Source organism: Schistocerca serialis, chromosome 3 (assembly GCF_023864345.2).
Source record: "Schistocerca serialis cubense isolate TAMUIC-IGC-003099 chromosome 3, iqSchSeri2.2, whole genome shotgun sequence".
Classification (NCBI taxonomy): Eukaryota; Metazoa; Arthropoda; class Insecta; order Orthoptera; family Acrididae; genus Schistocerca; species Schistocerca serialis.
The window spans coordinates 223,295,777-223,315,434 of NC_064640.1; the positions used below are offsets into that span (position 1 = coordinate 223,295,777).

Sequence of the window (19,658 nt, forward strand, 5' to 3'; positions counted from 1 at the left end):
TAGATACACATTATGCAAACAACGGTTATTCAGTTACGAGCTCAAACGTGTTTCAGCAATTTTGCACCATCCTCAGTGGATATTCTTATTACCGGTACGGTATTATACTCCACATTGTTAGTTATTGTAAGACCATCTTTTCTTTATTTACAAGATGTAAACGATAATTGTTTAAAACGTACCACAGTAGTGTAGAGGGAGTCGAGACAAACAATTTGATACAGGACACTTCCGGTCTATCAAGTCGGAAAAATATCTCAAATTGGCGTGCAATAACCATTTAAGCTACAGCCCATGCACATAGTGAAAGATTCTCAATATTCTCTCGCTCTCTTCACGCAAAGTATTAGTCCTAGAGAAAAAATTAATAGGACCTTTCCTGTAGGAGCTTTAATTTAATTTTAAACTGAGATACGTTTTCGCTATTGCCGTACTTATCGAGTTTATCAAGAAAAACATAAAAAGTGACCTTCAAACGCCAACTCACCCTCTCACCGTTAGTCCTTTTGGAATATTGTTCACGGTACTCCATCCTACCACTGTACAAAGATTTGCGACTATATGAATTATTTTCTATGGTTGACGTTTTTGATGTTCATTGATTGGGCTATTACGCCACCGGCTTAGTGGGCTATTTCGTTATTAATTTAAACTTTCCAGTAAGGGCAATGAAAGAAAAAAGACGTTTGTAAACGTTACGCAAAACCTAATTTCGTTTAGAATTCGATCTAATCAAACCCTTACAAGCATAACGCTTTCTTAGAAAGGTTAGACAAAACGATTTAATTGCTAATTTGAATCTGCTAAAATTCACAAAATTGTGATATAAAATTTACACAAACGTCAGTTTAGCAATTTGTAAGGGCACATCTAAGCTCGTGGCGTAATCAAAAGGTCGAATATGGCAAATAATTTGCGTAGTCAAATTTTTTGTACAGTGGTCCTAGACTAACTCGAAAGTAAAGTCCTTCGGCGAAAACGTGCACCAGTACAAAATTAAACTAAATCAAATTTACTACAAAAAGGTCATAATATTTTTTCTCTAGGACTAACAGTTTTCGCGAAGAGAGCAAGAGAACAATGAAAATCTCACGCGATGCCTATGTATTGTCACTTAGGTGATCTTTGTAGACCCATTTGATGTAGTTTCCCGAACTGACAGACCACAAGCGTCCCCTATCAAATTCTTCGTCTCGACTTGCCCTACACCAGGGTTTCCCAAATTGTGTTCCGCGGAACAGCAGTGCTCCACGGGAAGTGCAGAAGTGCGCCGCGAAAAACTATTAACAACTTGGAGGATTTTTGTCTCGCCATTTTGACGATGCTAATTACGTTTTTTTTAATTTTATTATGATTTCTGTAGTTATGATTTCAAATTGAAGTAATCACTGAATAAAACAAGTTTTTCTCGTTTTTAAAAATAAATAAGGTGTTCCATCAAAGTACCAGGATTCTCAAAGTTTGGGAACCCCTCCTCTACACCACCAAGGTACGTTACAAACAGTTATCGTTTATACCCTGTATAGATTTCTATGCCGTAGTTATGTTCATGCCACCGATCCCCGCCTGCATGCTCATCTGAAACACACGCAGAGAGACGGCACATAATTTTACTGAATCACATTCCGAAATACAAACTCCGCAGGTTCACAAAGACACATCCATGTCTGAGCTTGAAAGTGTAATTCAGTACCTCTTTTTTTTCCTGTAACAGACGAGCGTGCGCATGAGGACAGAGGACAAATGCCACGAAAATAGCTGTGGCAAGCTGTAAAATTGCAGAAAGATGGTCACGCAGTGCCTAACAGTCTGGAGAACAAGACCGTAATAAAGCACCTACCGAGGATAGCCCCCAGGGTGCTGAAACATATTTGGATATAATAGACGGACCAGAGTTCTCATGATTGCCGCGCGTGTTCATTATTTGCAGTGTGGTGTTTCATTTAATGGTGCTGTTGCAGGGTACTTACGCGATGCTGTACACCAACATGATAGTGAATGTGACGATACACCACTGCGCCGACACGGTGGGTGGTCTCAGCCTGGCCGTTTACCAGCTGGTGCTGCTGTTCGGGGCGCCGGGCGTGCTCATGCTCTTCTGCTACAGCTGCGTCATTGTCGAACTCTGGAAGAGCACGCGCAGCATGCAGGTCCTCACCAACAGCATCAGGTACGCATCTACTGAAATTCTTATGTGTCCAGCTACACAACACGCACTTCTATTACTTATTTCCGCTCCTTGCCTTTTTCTTTGCCGTCAGAATTTTAATCCCCATCGTTGGTTACTTCTTAAAATGTCAGAAAAGTTGAGAGGAATTAGCAGTAAAGTGACAATTAAGAAATAACCAATGTCAGTTGCTCATGGAATGGTTGTTGGACCTACGCGCGCGGGACATTCCATTTCGAAAATCGATAGGTAATTCAGTATTCCGAGATTCACAGTGTCAAGAGTGTGCCGAAAATACCAAATTTCATGCGTTATTCTCAGCACGGACAACGCAATGACCGAGGGCTTTCACGTAATGACCGAGAGAAGAAAATCCTAAGAAATTTTGGTCTTACGTCAAAGCGGTAGGTGGATCAAAACAAAATGTCCAGACACTCTGTGAGCAAAATGGTATTGAAACAGAGGATGACAGACTAAAGGCCGAAATACTAAATGTCTTTTTCCAAAGCTGTTTCACAGAGGAAGACTGCACTGTAGTTCCTTCTCTAGATTTTCGCACAGATGACAAACTGGTAGGTGTCGAAATAAATGACAGAGGGATAGAAAAACAAAATTGCCCAAAAGAGGAAAGGCCGCTGGACGTGATGGGATACCAGTTCGATTTTACACAGAGTACGCGAAGAAACTTGCCCCCCTTCTTGCAGCGGTGTACCGTAGGACTCTAGAAGAGTGTAGCTTCCAAAGGATTGGAAAAGGGCACAGGTCATCCCCGTTTTTAGAAGGGACGTCGAACAGATGTGCATGATGCAGGGAATGGCAATTGAATCTCAATGTAGACAAGTGTAATGTGGTGCGAATACATAGAAAGAAAGATCCTTTATCATTTAGCTACAATATAGCAGTTCAGCAACTGGAAGCAGTTAATTCCATAAATTATCTGGGAGTAGGCATTAGGAGTGATTTAAAATGGAATGATCATATAAAGTTGATCGTCGGTAAAGCAGATGCCAGACTGAGATTCATTGGAAGAATCCTAAGGAAATGCAGTCCGAAAACAAAGGAAGTCAGTTACAGTACACTTGTTCGCCCACTGCTTCAATATTGCTCACCAGTGTGGGATCCGTACCAGATAGGGTTGATAGAAGAGATAGAGAAGATCCAACGGAGAGCAGCGCGCTTCGTTACAGGATCATTTAGTAATCGCGAAAGCGTTACGGAGATGATAGATAAACTCCAGTGGAAGACTCTGCAGGAGAGACGCTCAGTAGCTCGGTACGGGCTTTTGTTGAAGTTTCGAGAACATACCTTCACCGAGGAGTCAAGCAGTATATTGCTCCCTCCTACGTGTATCTCGCGAAGAGACCATGAGGATAAAATCAGAGAGATTAGAGCCCACACAGAGGCATACCGACAATCTTTCTTTCCACGAACAATACGAGACTGGAATAGAAGGGAGAACCGATAGTGGTACTCAAAGTACCCTCCGCCACACACGGTCAGGTGGCTTGCGGAGTATGGGTGTAGATGTAGATGTAGATGTAGAGCAGCGGCGTTTACGTAGAGTTGTCTGTGGTAACTCACAAGCAACGCTGCGTGAAATAACCGCAAAAATCAAATTGGGACGTGCGACAAACGTACCCGTAGTTCAGTGCGGCGACATATGCCGTTAACTGGCTATTGCAGGAGACGACCGACGCGAGTGCCTCTGCTAACACCACGACATCGCCTGCAGCCGTCTCCTGGGCTGGTAATGGAATGAGTGTTTGGCGTCATGGGCCGGGAGGCCTCTTACGGGGCAGGTCCGGCCGTCTTGGTGCAGGTCTCATTACATTCGACTCCACATTGGGCGACCTGCACGCCAGATGGGGATGAAATGATGATGAAGATAACACAACACCCAGTCCCGGAGCGGAGAAAATCCCCGACGCAGCCGTCAATCGAACCCGGGTCCCTTAGGACGGCAGTCTGTCACGCTGATCATTCAGCTATTGGGGCGGACTCCTGGGCTGGTGACCATATCGTTTGGACTCGAAGATTAGAAAACCATGACCTGGTCAGATGTGTCCCGAGTTCAGTTGGTAAGAGCTGATGGTAGGGTTCGGGAGTGGCACAGACCCCTCGAAGCTATTGACCCAAATTGTGAACAAGGCACTGTGAAAGCTGGTTGTGGATCCACAATGGTATGGGCTGTGTTGCATAGAATGGAGGGAGCCCCGAACCGATCACTGACTAGAAATGTTTCCGTTCGGCTACCTGGGGAGCATTTGCAGCCATTCATGGACTAAATGTTCCAAAACAACGATGGAATTTTTATGGGTTACAATGCGCCATGTCACCGGATAATGACTGTTCGCGACTGGTTTGAGGAACATTCTGGACAATGCGAGCGAACGATTTAGCCACCCAGATCGTAGCAAGCAATATGAAATTAATTTAAGGCTGTTGTAATACAATGCAGTGAGTCAATGACATCCAAACATTTAGTAAACGTTTGTGAACATGTCTCCTACTGCGTAATGCATTTGAAGATAATTAAAGTTACTGTTACGAATCAATTAATCATTCACTCTCACAGATAACTGCAACAACACTTCGTCAGGCAGTTGCGGTGTTACAGTTTTAGGATTTCTGAGGGCAGCAACAATCCGAAGATTAGATTAGCTTAGATTAATTATTCATTCCATAGACCCAAACATGTCGGATAAACACATTACAAAAATGTAATTAGAAAAACTTGAGTTTCATTAATTTTAATGATCCTCAGTCAATAAACAGTAAAATTATATACATTAATTAAATTTCAACTTCTAATATTTACAGGTTTAATACATGCATCTGCTTTCATTAAATTCATCATTCAGACATTTGCTAGTTTCTTGGCTATTACAACCAAGTATTGTCAAAAATTAAAGTAAATTATTCATTTCAGTGATCCTCAGTTAAGAACAGTCAGATTATGGACAAGATTTAAAATTAAACTTTCACTATTTACAGACTTAAGACTTACATCTGCTTTCCATACATCCATCATTCACACAGTAGGTAGTTACTTGGCTGTTACAACCAAGTATTGTCAAAAATTAAAGTATAATAAAATTTCATTAAAATGGTCTACTGCACTTGTTGAGAAACTCATGGATGGAATAGGAGTTGCCCACCAAAAATTCTTTCAGATTATGTTCAAATTGTGCCTTGTTTGAAACTAAACTCTTAATGGTTGCTAGTAACTTATTGAAAATATGCGTTGCTGAATACTGGACTCCTTTCTGGGCAAGAGTAAGTTATTTTAAATCTTTGTATATTGTTCTTATTCCTAGTATTGATACTACATACTAAGCAGTTAGTTGGAAAAAGAGATGTATTATTTACAACAAACTTCATTAAGGAATAAATATACTGTAAGCTGTGGTTAATATGCCCAATTCTTTGAATAGGTTTCGACATGATGTTCTTGGATTTACACTACTCATTACTCTTATAATACGCTTCTGTACTCTAAAATTTTTTTCTCTGTTTGTGGAGTTACCCCAAAATATGATACCATATGACATAATGGAGTGAAAATAAGCAAAATATGCCAGTTTTTTTTATATTTATATCGCCTATGTCTGACATCATTCGCATTGCATACACAGACTTGTTTAGGCGCTTTAGCAGTTCGTTAGTACGTTGCTCCCAACTGAGTTTATTATCAAGTTGTAATCCCAAGAATTTTACACTCTCAACTTCTCCTATTTCCATGTCATCATATTTTATACACACACCAGAAGGAAATCTCTTGGAAGTACTGAACTGCACATAGTAGGTCTTTTCAAAGTTTAATGACAGTGAATTTGTTATGAACCACTTATTAACGTCAGTAAAAATTTGATTAGCTGCTCTTTCTAAATTTATATTTGATTTATTATTTATTGCAATGTTTGTATCATCTGCAAATAAGACAAACTTGGCATCTGGTAATGTAACAGATGCAGGTCATTAATATACACAAGAAACAGTAGTGGACGTAGTATGGAGAGAAATGGAGAGAAACAGAGAACAGACACGAAGTGTTCCGAATGGTGGCAACTTTTAACGACCAGCAGCTATTTCGGGGCCGGTGGCCAACTTACCTTGCCCTAACTATAGATAGTGCCAAATAAGTTGACATTCAGCGCGGCGGCTGATGGAGCGACAATGAATGAGAAAAGCCTTTACGATCGCTCCCATCAGCCACCGCGCCGAGAGTCAACTTAGTCTGCGTGTATAGTACTGTGAGCTCGTAACATACTAATTTATGTAAGTTATCAATTGACAATAACATCCCCACATATGCGGTCCTAGGTGCCACCCCACAGCACCAGTATTGGCTCATGAGCAAAAACGTTTGACGACCACTGCTGCAGAGACATTGGTATGACCTCTACTTTGGCGAGGTAAAGTGGAGTGCTGAGGATTCCTGGAAGCCGTCATAAGTGTTGTCATGAAAACATCATGAGTAAAACATTCATTTATTCTTCATCAACTTCAAAATCGTGATGATACTCAGAGAAGTACATAAGCTGTACACAGTCTGCGAGGGGGCACGGCAGTCAGTGGGAAGGCTGGCAGTATCGTGCGACCGGTGGTGATGACGGCAGCGATTCTGCAAGGAAACTGACCGCGGCAGCGGGCGGCGGCTCGCAGTGCAGACAAGAGACTTCCTTCCAGCACAGGAAGGGCGCGTGGAATTACGCCGTGGATCCAGAATGGATACGATGGCTCACGGCAGCAGCAGTGTCTGCCCACACGAGCAGAGTAAAGCCGTCGGCACACGGACCATGCTGTCGAACGTTAACGTTGAGCGTGCCAAGTTCGACGTGCTGCTGAACGCTCAGGAACGATGCGACTTGCGCATAAGGTACGTGGGCCCCAACGTGGTATACGCGATCGCAACGCACTCCAGCGGTAGTTGAGGGTTGTTTCTAGTTCGCAAATCACACTGTTTACTCAACGGACTCGCGTAAAATTCCCACGTTAGCTCTATTAAAACGCACGTTTCCTCTATCGTCCACGAAAAGGAAAGTACCATGTACAATCAATAAGCACACATGCTTATAAAAGATCCATTAAAAACAGTGCGGTACAAATTTGGAATACTTCTCTGCATAAGATAAACATTATTTCATCATTCCCACATTTTCGTGAAACCCCACGGTCAGTCTTACTTGATCACTATTCCTACACAGCAGCAGAATCTTTGCAACATGTGAATTACGAAGCGTAAAAGAAAAAAGGCGCAAAATATCTTTACACAGGTAGCTCAAGCTGTCCTGCTGATTAAGCCAATCGAACAAAGTCACCCCTCAAAATAAGGTGAATTTATATTTACATAACATCAAATATTATAGTATATACTTATATTAAACTAATAATAAAGTATCAGAACCTAATAAAAACGCGAATGTTTGGAAAAAAAGTTCGGAAGTGTCCATACGCGAACCAGGGCCCTATTAAACAATTCATCACAAGAGAGTGACGCTACTTATTATGCTAATCCAACAACACACCTGTTAAATCTAATCACATCCTCTTACGTCGTGCTGAAAACCTTAATTGTAGATATGTTACTAATTGAAATTTAATTATAACAAATTGTACCAAGAACAATGCGTTTTCGATGGATCTTCCGTGTGTCGCTGCCTTCAAATAGCCTACTCTCATAATACGCAAGTTACAATCATTATTTTGCCACGAATATGATGTTTCTCATTATTTTATTGCAACGAATCACACAGTTAACGAGTTTTCCAGTGATTCTCAATTTACTGGTGCTCAGAAACGGCATATATACATATAGGCTTGAAATGAATGCCAATATGGCACCTCACAACTCTGTACTGAAGGGAGACGGCGTGCGTGTGACGTAGGGGGCGTTGTGCCATCTCATTGGTCAACGCTCAGACGCTCGCTCAGAATATCTGACATGCCAGATACTGCTCTGCACGATCAGAAAGACTCCCGAACGTGCTGTTCCACGCTATGACGTCAGAAACTCAGCACTCTCAACACTCAACGTTCGGATTCACGAGTCCGTGTGCCGACAGCTTAAGCCGTCGGCACACGAACCGTGCTGTCGAACATTAACGTTGAGCGTGCCAAGTTCAATGTGCTGCTGAACGCTCAGGAACGATGCGACTTGTGCATATGGTACGTGGGCCCCAACGTGGTATACGCAATCGCAACGCACTCCAGGGGCAGTTGAGGGATATTTCTAATTCGTAAATCAGACTGTTTGCTCAACGGGCCCGCGTAAAATTCCCACGTTAGCTCTATTAAAAGGCACATTTCCTCCGTTGTCCACGAAAAGGAAAGTACCATGTCGAATCAATAAGGACACAGGCTTATATAAGTTCCATTACAAACAGTGCAGTACAAATCTGGAATACTTCTCCGCATAAGAATAATAAATAATGTTTATTATTTCATCATTACCACATTTTAGTAAAACCCCAAGGTCAGTCTTACTTTGTCACTTTTACTACCCAGTAGCAGAAGCTTTGCAACATGTGAATTACGAAGCGTAAAAGAAAAAGGAGCAAGATATCTTTATACAGGTAGCGCAAGCTGTCTAGTAGATTACGCCAATCGAACAAAGTTACCCCTCAAAAAAACGGTGAACTTATATTTACATAACATCAAATATTATAGTATATACTTATATTAAACTAATAATAAAGTATCAGAACCTAATAAAAACGCGAATGTTAGGATAAAAATTTAGATGGGACAAGACGCAAACCACTGCCCCAACAAACAACGCACTTCAAGACAAGGATTCTTCTCATTACGCTAAGCCAACAACACAGCCTCTCCATCTAATCATAGTATGTTACCCTTGCTGAAAACCATAATCGTAGATATGTTACTAATTGAAATTTAAGTATAACAAATTGTACCAAGAACAAAGCGTTTTGGGTGGATCTTCAGGGTGTCGCTGCCTTCAAATAGCCTACTCTCATAATACGCAAGTTACAATCATTCTTTTGCCACGAATATGATGTTTCTCATTATTTTGTTGGAACGAATCACAGAGTTAACAACGGGTTTTCCAGTGATTCTCAATTTGCTGGTGCTCAGAAACGGCATATGTAGATATAGGCTCGAAATGAATGCCAATATGGCGCCTCACAACTCTGTAATGAAGAGAGACGGCGTGCGTGTGACGTCGGTAGCGTTGTGCCATCTCATTGGTCAACGCTCAGACGCTCGCCCAGAATATCTGACATGCCAGATATTGCTCTGCACGTTCGGAAAGACTCCCGAACGTGCTATTCCACGCTATGGCATCAGAAACTCGGCACGCTCAACGCTCAACGTTCGGATGCACGGTCCGTGTGCCAACGGCTTTAAGGAGTTTTCCCGTACAGGCGGTGGTGCCTGCACAGCCCCAGGCTTGAACAGTAGGCCGCCTGGGTATGAGTCCGGCAGCGGTTAAGGTAGGCCCCCAGGTGGCACTATGGTTGGAGGGCGTTAAGTCCACAGCAGTGGACTTAACGTGAACAGTAGTCCCGCAGCTAGCAGTGGCAGAGTCCAGAGGAGATGACCTCTTGCTCCTTGTAGACTCGCGAACTGTCATAGAACCTCCTCAGAGCTAGTGGCTGGTAGACTGAAATACCTCTGACTACAAATGACGACTACTTATACAGGCTTGGGCCATCCTTGTTTAGCTAAAGCATCGGTTTCTATCACGTAAGTCATAACAGGACTGTGGCTCGGATGTAAAGCAGTCTAACTCATCCAGTGGCTTCTCTTTTTCGCTGCATTGACAATGTCATGACCGTGGTCCCTCTGCCATGCTGGGTTATGAAGTAACTGCTCTGTGACTCAGGGGCAGTACTTATCATATCAGCAAGTTGCCCCTGATGTAACTTCACCTGGCCAGCCCGTAGCTTCTTGTATTAGCCATGGCAGGTGTCTCAATTTTACTCACTCATACCCAGCAAATACCTAAGAACGTAGCACAAGCTCCTACGGATATTATGAAAATTTTCTTGCCAGTGCTACAAACTAGGTGCCAGTTTAATTGGTAACAACTTCAAAATAGAAGCCCAGAGAATGGTTCCTAACTAAATATTGACAACAACAGTTCAGTATGTCACACTGAAGATACAGCACACACTACCTAGCCGTGCCTTCAAATGCAAGATCATGGACAGTTCACTGGGAGGCCAAATCTGCTAAAAAACAAATCGCGGATCAAGACTAGGCGACTGTGATTTCTAAACGAGATCTCATATCCATCACCTGAGTGGCCGGGTACATTACTCGAGTTCCAGCATATTTTCGCAGCTTTCCACAGAGAGAGGATTTTGAAGTACAAATAGGTTATGGAAATACTCATATAGTCACACTTTGACAAAATTAACAAAAGCCATTTCCTTGTATGTGAAACCGAGGACTTTGATTGGGATCAGGTGTCTAAACATGAATGCTAAATGGGTGGCTATTAAGAAGAATGCAGCAAGAAGAAACCTGCTCGGAGCTAAGTCTCTTTTAGCATTCACAGATTCAACCTATTGCGCTAACATCGTTTAAACGAAACGATTTTTTTCGTTGTGTGTCTGATGTGACCCCCCCTCCTTAAACCATAGACCTTGCCGTGGGGAGGCTTGTGTGCCTCAGTGATACAGATAGCCGTACCGTAGGTGCCACCACAACGGAGAGGTATTTGTTGAGAGGCCAGACAAACGTATGGTTCCTGAAGAGGGGCAGCAGCCTTTTCAGTAGTTGCAGGGGCAACAGTCTGGATGATTGACTAATCTGGCCTTGGAACACTAACCAAAACGGCCTTGCTGGTAATGCGAATGGCTGAAAGTAAGGGGAAACTATGGCCGTAATTTTTCCCGAGGGCATGGAGCTTTACTGTATGGATAAATGACGATGGCGTCCTCTCGGGTAAAATATTCCGGAGATAAAATAGTCCCCCTTTTGGACCTCCGGGCAGGGACTACTTGGGAGGATGTCGTTATCAGGAGAAAGAAAACTGGCGTTCTACGGATCGGAGCGTGGAATGTCAGATCCCTTAATCGGGCAGGTAGGTTAGAAAATTTAAAAAGCGAAATGGATAGGTTAAAGTTAGATATAGTGGGACTTAGTGAAGATCGGTGGCAGGAGGATCAAGATTTTTGATCAGGTGAATACAGGGTTATAAAAACAAAATCAAATAGGGGTAATGCAGGAGTAGGTTTAATAATGAATAAAACAATAGGAACGCAGGTAAGCTACTACAAACAGCATAGTGAATGCATTATTGTGGCCAAGATAGACATGAAGCCCACGCCTACTACAGTAGTACAAGTTTATATGCCAACTAGCTCTGCAGATGACGAAGAAATTGAAGAAATGTATGATGAGATAAAAGAAATTATTCAGATAGTGAAGGGAGACGAAAATTTAATAGTCATGGGTGACTGGAATTCGATAGTAGGAAAAGGAAGAGAAGGAAACATAGTAGATGAATATGGATTGGGGGTAAGAAATGAAAGAGGAAGCCGCCTGGTGGAATTTTGCACAGAGCAGAACTTAATCATAGCTAACACTTGGTTCAAGAATCATAAAAGAAGGTTGTATACATGGAAGAAGCCTGGAGATACTGACAGGTTTCAGATAGATTATATAATGGTAAGACAGAGATTTAGGAACCAGGTTTTAAATTGTAAGACATTTCCAGGGGCAGATGTGGACTCTGAAAACAATCTATTGGTTATGAACTGTAGATTAAAACTGAAGAAACTGCAAAAAGGTGGGAATTTAAGGAGATGGGACCTGGATAAACTGACTAAACCAGAGGTTGTACAGAGTTTCAGGGAGAGCATAAGGGAACAATTGACAAGAATGGGGGAAAGAAGGAGGAGGAGGAGGAGATTAGTGTTTAACGTCCCGTCGACAACGAGGTCATTAGAGACGGAGCGCAAGCTCGGGTGAGGGAAGGATGGGGAAGGAAAATCGGCCGTGCCCTTTCAAAGGAACCATCCCAGGGGAAAGAAATACATTAGAAAAAGAATGGGAAGCTTTGAGGGATGAAGTAGTGAAGGCAGCAGAGGATCAAGTAGGTAAAAAGACGAGGGCTAGTAGAAATCCTTGGGTGACAGAAGAAATATTGAATTTAATTGATGAAAGGAGAAAATATAAAAACGCAGTAAATGAAGCAGGCAAAAAGGAATACAAACGTCTCAAAAAGGAGATCGATAGGAAGTGCAGAATGGCTAAGCAGGGATGTTTGGAGGACAAATGTAAAGATGTAGAGGCTTATATCACTAGAGGTAAGATAGATACTGCCTACAGGAAAATTAAAGAAAAGAGGACCACTTGTATGAATGTCAAGAGCTCAGATGGAAACCCAGTTCTAAGCAAAGAAGGGAAAGCACAAAGGTGGAAGGAGTATATAGAGGGTCTATACAAGGGCGATGTACTTGAGGACAATATTATGGAAATGGAAGACGATGTAGACGAAGACGAAAAGGGAGATATGATACTGCGTGAAGAGTTTGACAGAGCACTGAAAGACCTGTGTCGAAACAAGGCCCCGGGAGTAGACAACATTCCATTAGAGCTACTGACGGCCTTGGGAGATCCAGTCCTGACAAGACTCTACCATCTGGTGAGCAAAATGTATGAGACAGGCGAAACACCCTCAGACTTTAAGAAGAATATAATAATTCCAATCCCAAAGAAAGTAGGCGTTGACAGATGTGAAAATTACCGAACTAACAGTTTAATAAGTCACAGATGCAAAATACTAACGCGAATTCTTTACAGACGAAAGGAAATACTGGTAGAAGCAGACCTCGGGGAAGATCAGTTTGGATTCCGTGGAAATGTTGGAACACGTGAGGCAATACTGACCCTACGACTTATTTTAGAAGCTAGATTAAGAAAAGACAAACCTACGTTTCTAGCATTTGTAGACTTAGAGAAAGCTTTTGAGAATGTTGACTAGAATACTCTCTTTGAAATGCTGAAGGTGGCAGGGGTAAAATATAGGGAGCGAAAGGCTATTTACAATTTGTACAGAAACCAGATGGCAGTTATATGAGTCAAGGGACATGAAAGGGAAGCAGTGGTTGGGAAGGGAGTGAGACAGGGTTGTATCCTCTCCCCGATGTTGTTCAATATGTATATTGAGCAAGAAGTAAAGGAAACAAAAGAAAAATTCAGAGTAGGTATTAAAATCCATGGAGAAGAAATAAAAACTTTAAGGTTCGCCGATGACATTGTAATTCTGTCAGAGACAGCAAACGACTTGGAAGAACAGTTGAACGGAATGGACAGTGTCTTGAAAGGAGGATATAAGATGAACATCAACAAAAGCAAAACAAGGATAATGGAATGTAGTCGAATTAAGTCGGGTGATGCTGAGGGAATTAGATTAGGAAATGGGACACTTGAAGTAGTAAATGAGTATTGCTATTTGGGGAGCAAAATAACTGATGATGGTCGAAGTAGAGGGGATATAAAATGTAGACTGGCAATGGCAAGGAAAGCATTTCTGAAGAAGAGAAATTTGTTAACATTGAGTATAGCTTTAAGTGTCAGGAAGTCGTTTCTGAAAGTATTTGTATGGAGTGTAACCATGTATGGAAGTGAAACATGGATGATAAATAGTTCAGACAAGAAGAGAATAGAAGCTTTCGAAATGTGGTGCTACAGAAGAATGCTGAAGATTAGATGGGTAGACCACATAACTAATGAGGAGGTACTGAATAGGATTGTGGGGAAGAGGAGTTTGTGGCACAACTTGATTAGAAGAATGGATCGGTTGGTAGGACATGTTCTGAGGCACCAAGGGATCACCAATTTAGTATTGGAGGGCAGCGTGGAGGGTAAAAATCTTAGAGGGAGACCAAGAGATGAATACATTAAGCAGACAACAACAAAAACAACAATTTGATGCGAAACATTACTATGGTGAAAATGGTGTTTATGATATCCTGATAATTATTTTAATCGATAAACATACGCAACTACGTGGAACTGCAAAACTGTCTGTGAACGTTCTCATAATTCGTACAGTCATATTCTATTTTTTAATCATATTATTGTGAAGCGCTTTCAGCTTGACTAATTCGAAGAGTAATTGTTTTAAAACTATCAGAGTTAAAAAGTAGAACTATTAATGTTCAGTGCGAGAAGTAACCAAGGAACAACACCACGCTTACTACTTAGCACTACAGTGCTGTCTTCCCAGTGACGCCAAGAGGTGCTGACCATTGGCAGCATTCACAGCGGGCAATGCTGTACACTACTAGATGCACAAGCTAGTCAATTTGTCCTTGTACTTCAGCTCCCCTAATAACAATTTACTTGGCCTTTTCAGTTTTTTCTTCCCATGTCAGGTCCTTGTCAGGACCTGGCGGATTCTGTCCCACAGGTCAATTTCTGTACTTGTTTTTTTAGACTGTTGTGCGGATTTTCCTTAGTTTCCAAGGTAAATTTTGTTCACCGATGAAGTACATTTCAACAGAGACTGTGTTTTGAATACTTGAAATAGCCACATTCGGAATCAAGAAAACCCCAAAGCCACATGTACACAAAGATTTCAACACTCCTTTGGCATCAGTGACTGGGCAAGTATCTATGATGGTCATGTGATTGGGCCATACATCCTTCCACCCCACCTAATGGGTGCCAGGTACTTGATGTTCCTGCAGCAGGTGCTGGTGGAGTTTTTGGAAGATGTGCCATTGGAGATTCAGAACAAGTTGTGGTTCCAGCATGATGGTGTGGCAGTATATTTTACAGTTCTCGTCCAAAATCATTTGAACATAATCTACAGGGATAGGTGGATCAGTCGAGGTGGACCACAAGCTTGGCCACCAAGATACCCCGATTTAATCCTTTGGACATTTTCTTGTGGGGCCACATGAAGATTCTTGTTTATGAGACCCCTGTCCTGTCAGAGGAAGATCTAATTGTATGGATCATGGGTGCAGCAGATGTCATTATCCATTTGGACAGAGTTTGTGCAAACTTGCTGTGCAGATAAACTGTGTGCACTGAACATGGTGGCCGGCTGGAGTGGCCGAGAGGTTCTAGGCACTTCAGTCTGGAACCGCGAGACCACTACGGTCACAGGTTTGAATCCTGCCTCGGGCATGGCTGTGTGTGATGTCGCTAGATTAGTTAGGTTTAAGTACTTCTAAGTTCTATGGGACTAATGGCCTCAGATGTTAAGTCCCATAGTGATCAGAGCCATTTGAACCATTTGAACATGGTGGTCATCATATCAAACAGCTGTTGTAACACTGCAATTAATAGGAGTGAAATCTGTTTGTGTTGTTTCCTCGTAAAATGGAAACAAATGTTTCTGGACATGGGTTCCTATGAAAAACTTGATAAGTTCCCTCTAAAACCTCTAGAAGTGTGTAATGCGAATTGTGAAACCCGCTCTATCTGTTGGGTCTACTCTATATTGCTTCAACACATTGGTCCATGCCTTTCTAGTGAACTGACTCCCATTGTCACTTATTATTATGTACTTTGGTAGGCATGAATTATGAAAATAGACTTTGGCCAACTTTTCTTCCAACTTCACCTCCTGTTGCTTTCCTCAAAGTATTGAGAGACTAACTCTATTGCCACAAATACATATGTCATTGCACCACTAGATTTCGGGAGTGGGCCCAGGAGATTTACCGCAATTGCTTCCTTGGGTTCCTTTGGCAGTACTACATGCACAAACCCTTTGTGCTGTACTGTAACAGTCTTCGTTTTCTGACATGTCTCATAATTTTTCAACAGTTTCTTTATCCATCTTGTCATGTCAAAAAACTAGCAATCTTGCCATGATTTTTCCATATATTTCCTGAGACCAAAATGTCCACAGCTGAGATTGGTATACCATATTATGAACGTTATACTTTGTTCCAGAATGCACACCCTCCATTCCTCCTCATTTACATTGTTTCTATGGCATAACACTCCATCATGCAAGAGGTAATATGCCATGATCTTGTCTTCCCCAGTGCTATTCTACTTACTTTTAAGTAGCACTAACTTTTCACCCTCGTTTTGCTCTCTTAGATGTTCCTTACTACTCTGCACGCTGCCCCTTCCTGTATAACCCCTTTTATCAGATAAATCTTTCTTTTTGTTGGCAAAGGAGGTGCAAAATGTTCTTCTAATCCTATATGCATTTGAGATAGCGCATCTGGCACTGTCTGTGAAGTTCTTGGTATGCATTGAATATCGAAATTAGATTCTCATGGAGCAAGCATCCATCACATTGATCTGTTATGCCACAGTCTGCATGTTAACATAGATGACAAAGCCTTGTGATCTGTTACTACAATAAATTTTCGTCTTCTCAAATAATGTCTAAATTTAGCAAAATGATACACTACTTCTGATGCTTCCTTCTCCATTATTGACTACTTCCGTTCTTGTTCATTCAACACCTGACTACCAAAAGCAATGGTTCTAATTATTCCTTTCCTTTTTTCTCATGTTTTTTGTATAAATGGACCTCTAGTCCATAATCCAAAGCATCACACCCCAAGTAAAATGCCTTTGACATATCTGGATGAGCTATTTTGGAGCATTACAAAGTTTTTGTTTTATTTTTGCAAAATCCGCAGTACCCTCCTCTGTCCATGACAATGCATTGCTTTTCTTCAGCCATCTATGCAGTGCTTTGCTATTTAATGTTTGCTCACCAATGAATCAACAGTAGAATCCACAGAGACCAATAAAACTTATCACCTGCTTCCTGTTTATCGGTATCTGAAAATTTCTTATTGCTGTCAGCTTCTCTGGGTCGTGGTTTTATTCCTTCTGGCCCAATAATATGTCCCATGAAAGGTATTTCCAGTCTTCTGAATTCTGACTTCTGAAAATTAAGGATGGCACCTGCACTTTCACAACTTTCTAACATTTCCTCCAGAGTCCTTAAGTCTATCTCCCACATTTCACTGGCTACAAACATGTCATCTAAATATATCATAATTTTCTTCAGCAAATCTTCTCCTAGCATTTGGTCTAGCATTGTAATAAAATCAGACAGGGATATGTTCAGTCCAAAAGGCAGCACTCTATATTGATAATATCTTCCCTTGTACGAAAATGCTGTAAATGGCCTTGACTCTGGGTCTAGCAGTATTTGATGGTATTCAGACATCAAATCCAGATTTGTAAACATCTTTGCTCGTTTAAATTTCTGCAACAGTTTGTCTATGTTCTTTGATTGTTTCTTTTCTGGTTCAGATAACTTGTTTGCTTGTCATGCACCCAACTCAAGCCTTACACTCCCTCTTCTTAGCCACAGTAACTAATAGGCTGTTGTATTGACTTTTAGGTCTCTCTATTACTTCATTTGTTAGGATCTACTGCAGTTTCCTCTCTACTACTTCTTTTCTTGCATGTAGTATTGGATAAGATGGCTTAAAATATGGCTTATGCAGCTTTAATTTTATATGATATGCTGAGCCTTTTATTATTCAGGATCTATTTCCAAAAACTTTTCTGTATCTTCTGATTAATTTGGATAGCCTTTCAGCTGCTCTTTTATCAATATTCTTAATTCCATGTATTTTGTTGCTGACTTCTTCCCATGTGAGCTCACTTGCATCATTTGTACTGACAGATGTGGTTTACTAAATTTTCCTCTTCCATTACATCTTCACAGGTTGCTACTTAGCAACATGGGAAAAATCTAGTACTCTATCTAGTGTAATTTTGTCATTGAAACTTATCTTCTCTTTTTCTCCATCATAAAGTCTCGCCTTATTTTCTCTACTTATTTCTACTTCGTGCTCCGTCAACCAGTCTGACTCTATAATGACTTCTTGCAAATTAGGCATGACTACCACATCCATTCTGTATATGTCTCCTTCAGTCTCAACCTCCACTATTACTTGACAATTCACCACTTTCCCGTATCCATCAACAGCTTCTTTTATTGTAAACTCCATATGTTGCTTCCTGATTTCAGTAGCTCATTATATATGTTGTTAGCTATATCATGCAGCTGGTTTCCCAAATTGACTACAGACCTAGTTGCACACCCACGTATTTTAACTTCAATTATTGGAGTAATTATCACCTTATCTTTTACTGTTTCCTCTAGTGGGTCTTCTAGTTCATCATTTAGCTGTTCAGCCTTTATGGCATAAATATTTATTTCTTCATTGTCTGTGTTTACAGGCCCTGCCATGTATATTTCAGGTCGGGCCACTCCTGAAACACCTACATGTTTTCCGTTCCTCCATTCTCAGAAGGTTCTGCTCCACTTCTCTGCCTCCATCCACTGCAGCTATCTTTGTGCAAGCTGCACCTTTCTTCCTCTCTTCTACCTGTCCTTTGATCATCATGAGGTCTGAAAGCATAACTGCCATGTTCTTGGCCTCTACCATTTCTCTGCGTTCCGGCGTAATGTCAAGTGCCAACACAACAATCAAGAAAGGAAGAGCAGAGAGGGCTGTGAGACGACATCAGCCAATAGCACACTGACAGACCCCTCTCTAGGACATCAGCAAGACATAAGCGGCATCTAGGCCAAGAGAATATAAGTACCGCTCTGTCTGGCTGTAGCTTGAGTTGAAGACGAGCCATTCTATTAATGCTACAGCAGTGACTTATGAAATGTATTGTTTTGCTTGTATTGGAATTGTATTTGCTGAAGAGCTTGCTTGTGTTTGTCTATCGCCCCTTGCTTAAAACATGTCAGTATCTCACAAAGTTAATTATTGTAATCATTTTAATCATTTCCTTTTGTAATAAAGTCCATTAATATGATTTGTTTGAATTGTTGTCTAGTGATCCTAGAAATCAGCTTTCCTAGGCACCCTATATTAGACGAGCTGGCAGAATACAACACTCTGTCCATTCTGCCACTACTGTTAGTAGCATGTCCCATGATGTGGGGCTGCACTACTGGAATGGTCTGTGTTCACTTGTGGCAGCCTATCTGCACACTCTAATTGCTCAAATATAACCCTGGCCTGGCCCACGGAGTCAGTAATCGTTACTATTAAATGACTACATACTTCACGTGGCAGCCTTTGTATCACCCCAATTGCACCACATTTTTCTCATCTGATTCCTCTCTAATTCCTTTTCAAAGAACTCACTGTAAGTTCTTGCTCATTCTCTTAATATGGAAAATTCCATATAAAGATTAATATGTCATCCTGTTTGTTCTTGGGCCAATACTTTTTTAGGAGCAGCTTCTTAAATTCTGCATACGTTAAATGTTCCATATCTAACCATATGCCCCAGTCATATGTTTCACCCTCTATTTGATTTATGATGTAAGCAATTTTAGTTCCTTATCCTGTAATTTTGGTAATGATCTCTGGAAATTCCTTATAAATGCAGCAGGGTGTAACTTGCCTTTGTGATGGAATTTACTGAACTTACAACTGTTTATGAACTCCACTTGAGGGTCACTACTGCAGTTTAGGCACTTAATGTTTTATTTCACTAATTAGTTTCTCAGTTACAACCGGCTTGATCTTTTGCTCAATATTTCTTT

At 41.3% G+C, this 19,658-nt stretch overlaps 1 protein-coding gene across 1 annotated transcript in view; it reads left to right on the forward strand.

Annotated features, from left to right (window-relative positions):
* The first annotated feature begins 1,973 nt into the window (after positions 1 to 1,973).
* The window catches only part of LOC126470757 (cholecystokinin receptor type A-like), a 524,339-nt gene continuing 506,654 nt past the window's right edge, over positions 1,974 to 19,658 (forward strand). Inside the window, exon 1 of the mRNA XM_050098764.1 lies at positions 1,974 to 2,170. Coding sequence (XP_049954721.1) covers positions 1,974 to 2,170 — 197 coding nt within the window. The remainder of the gene's footprint in view (positions 2,171 to 19,658) is intronic.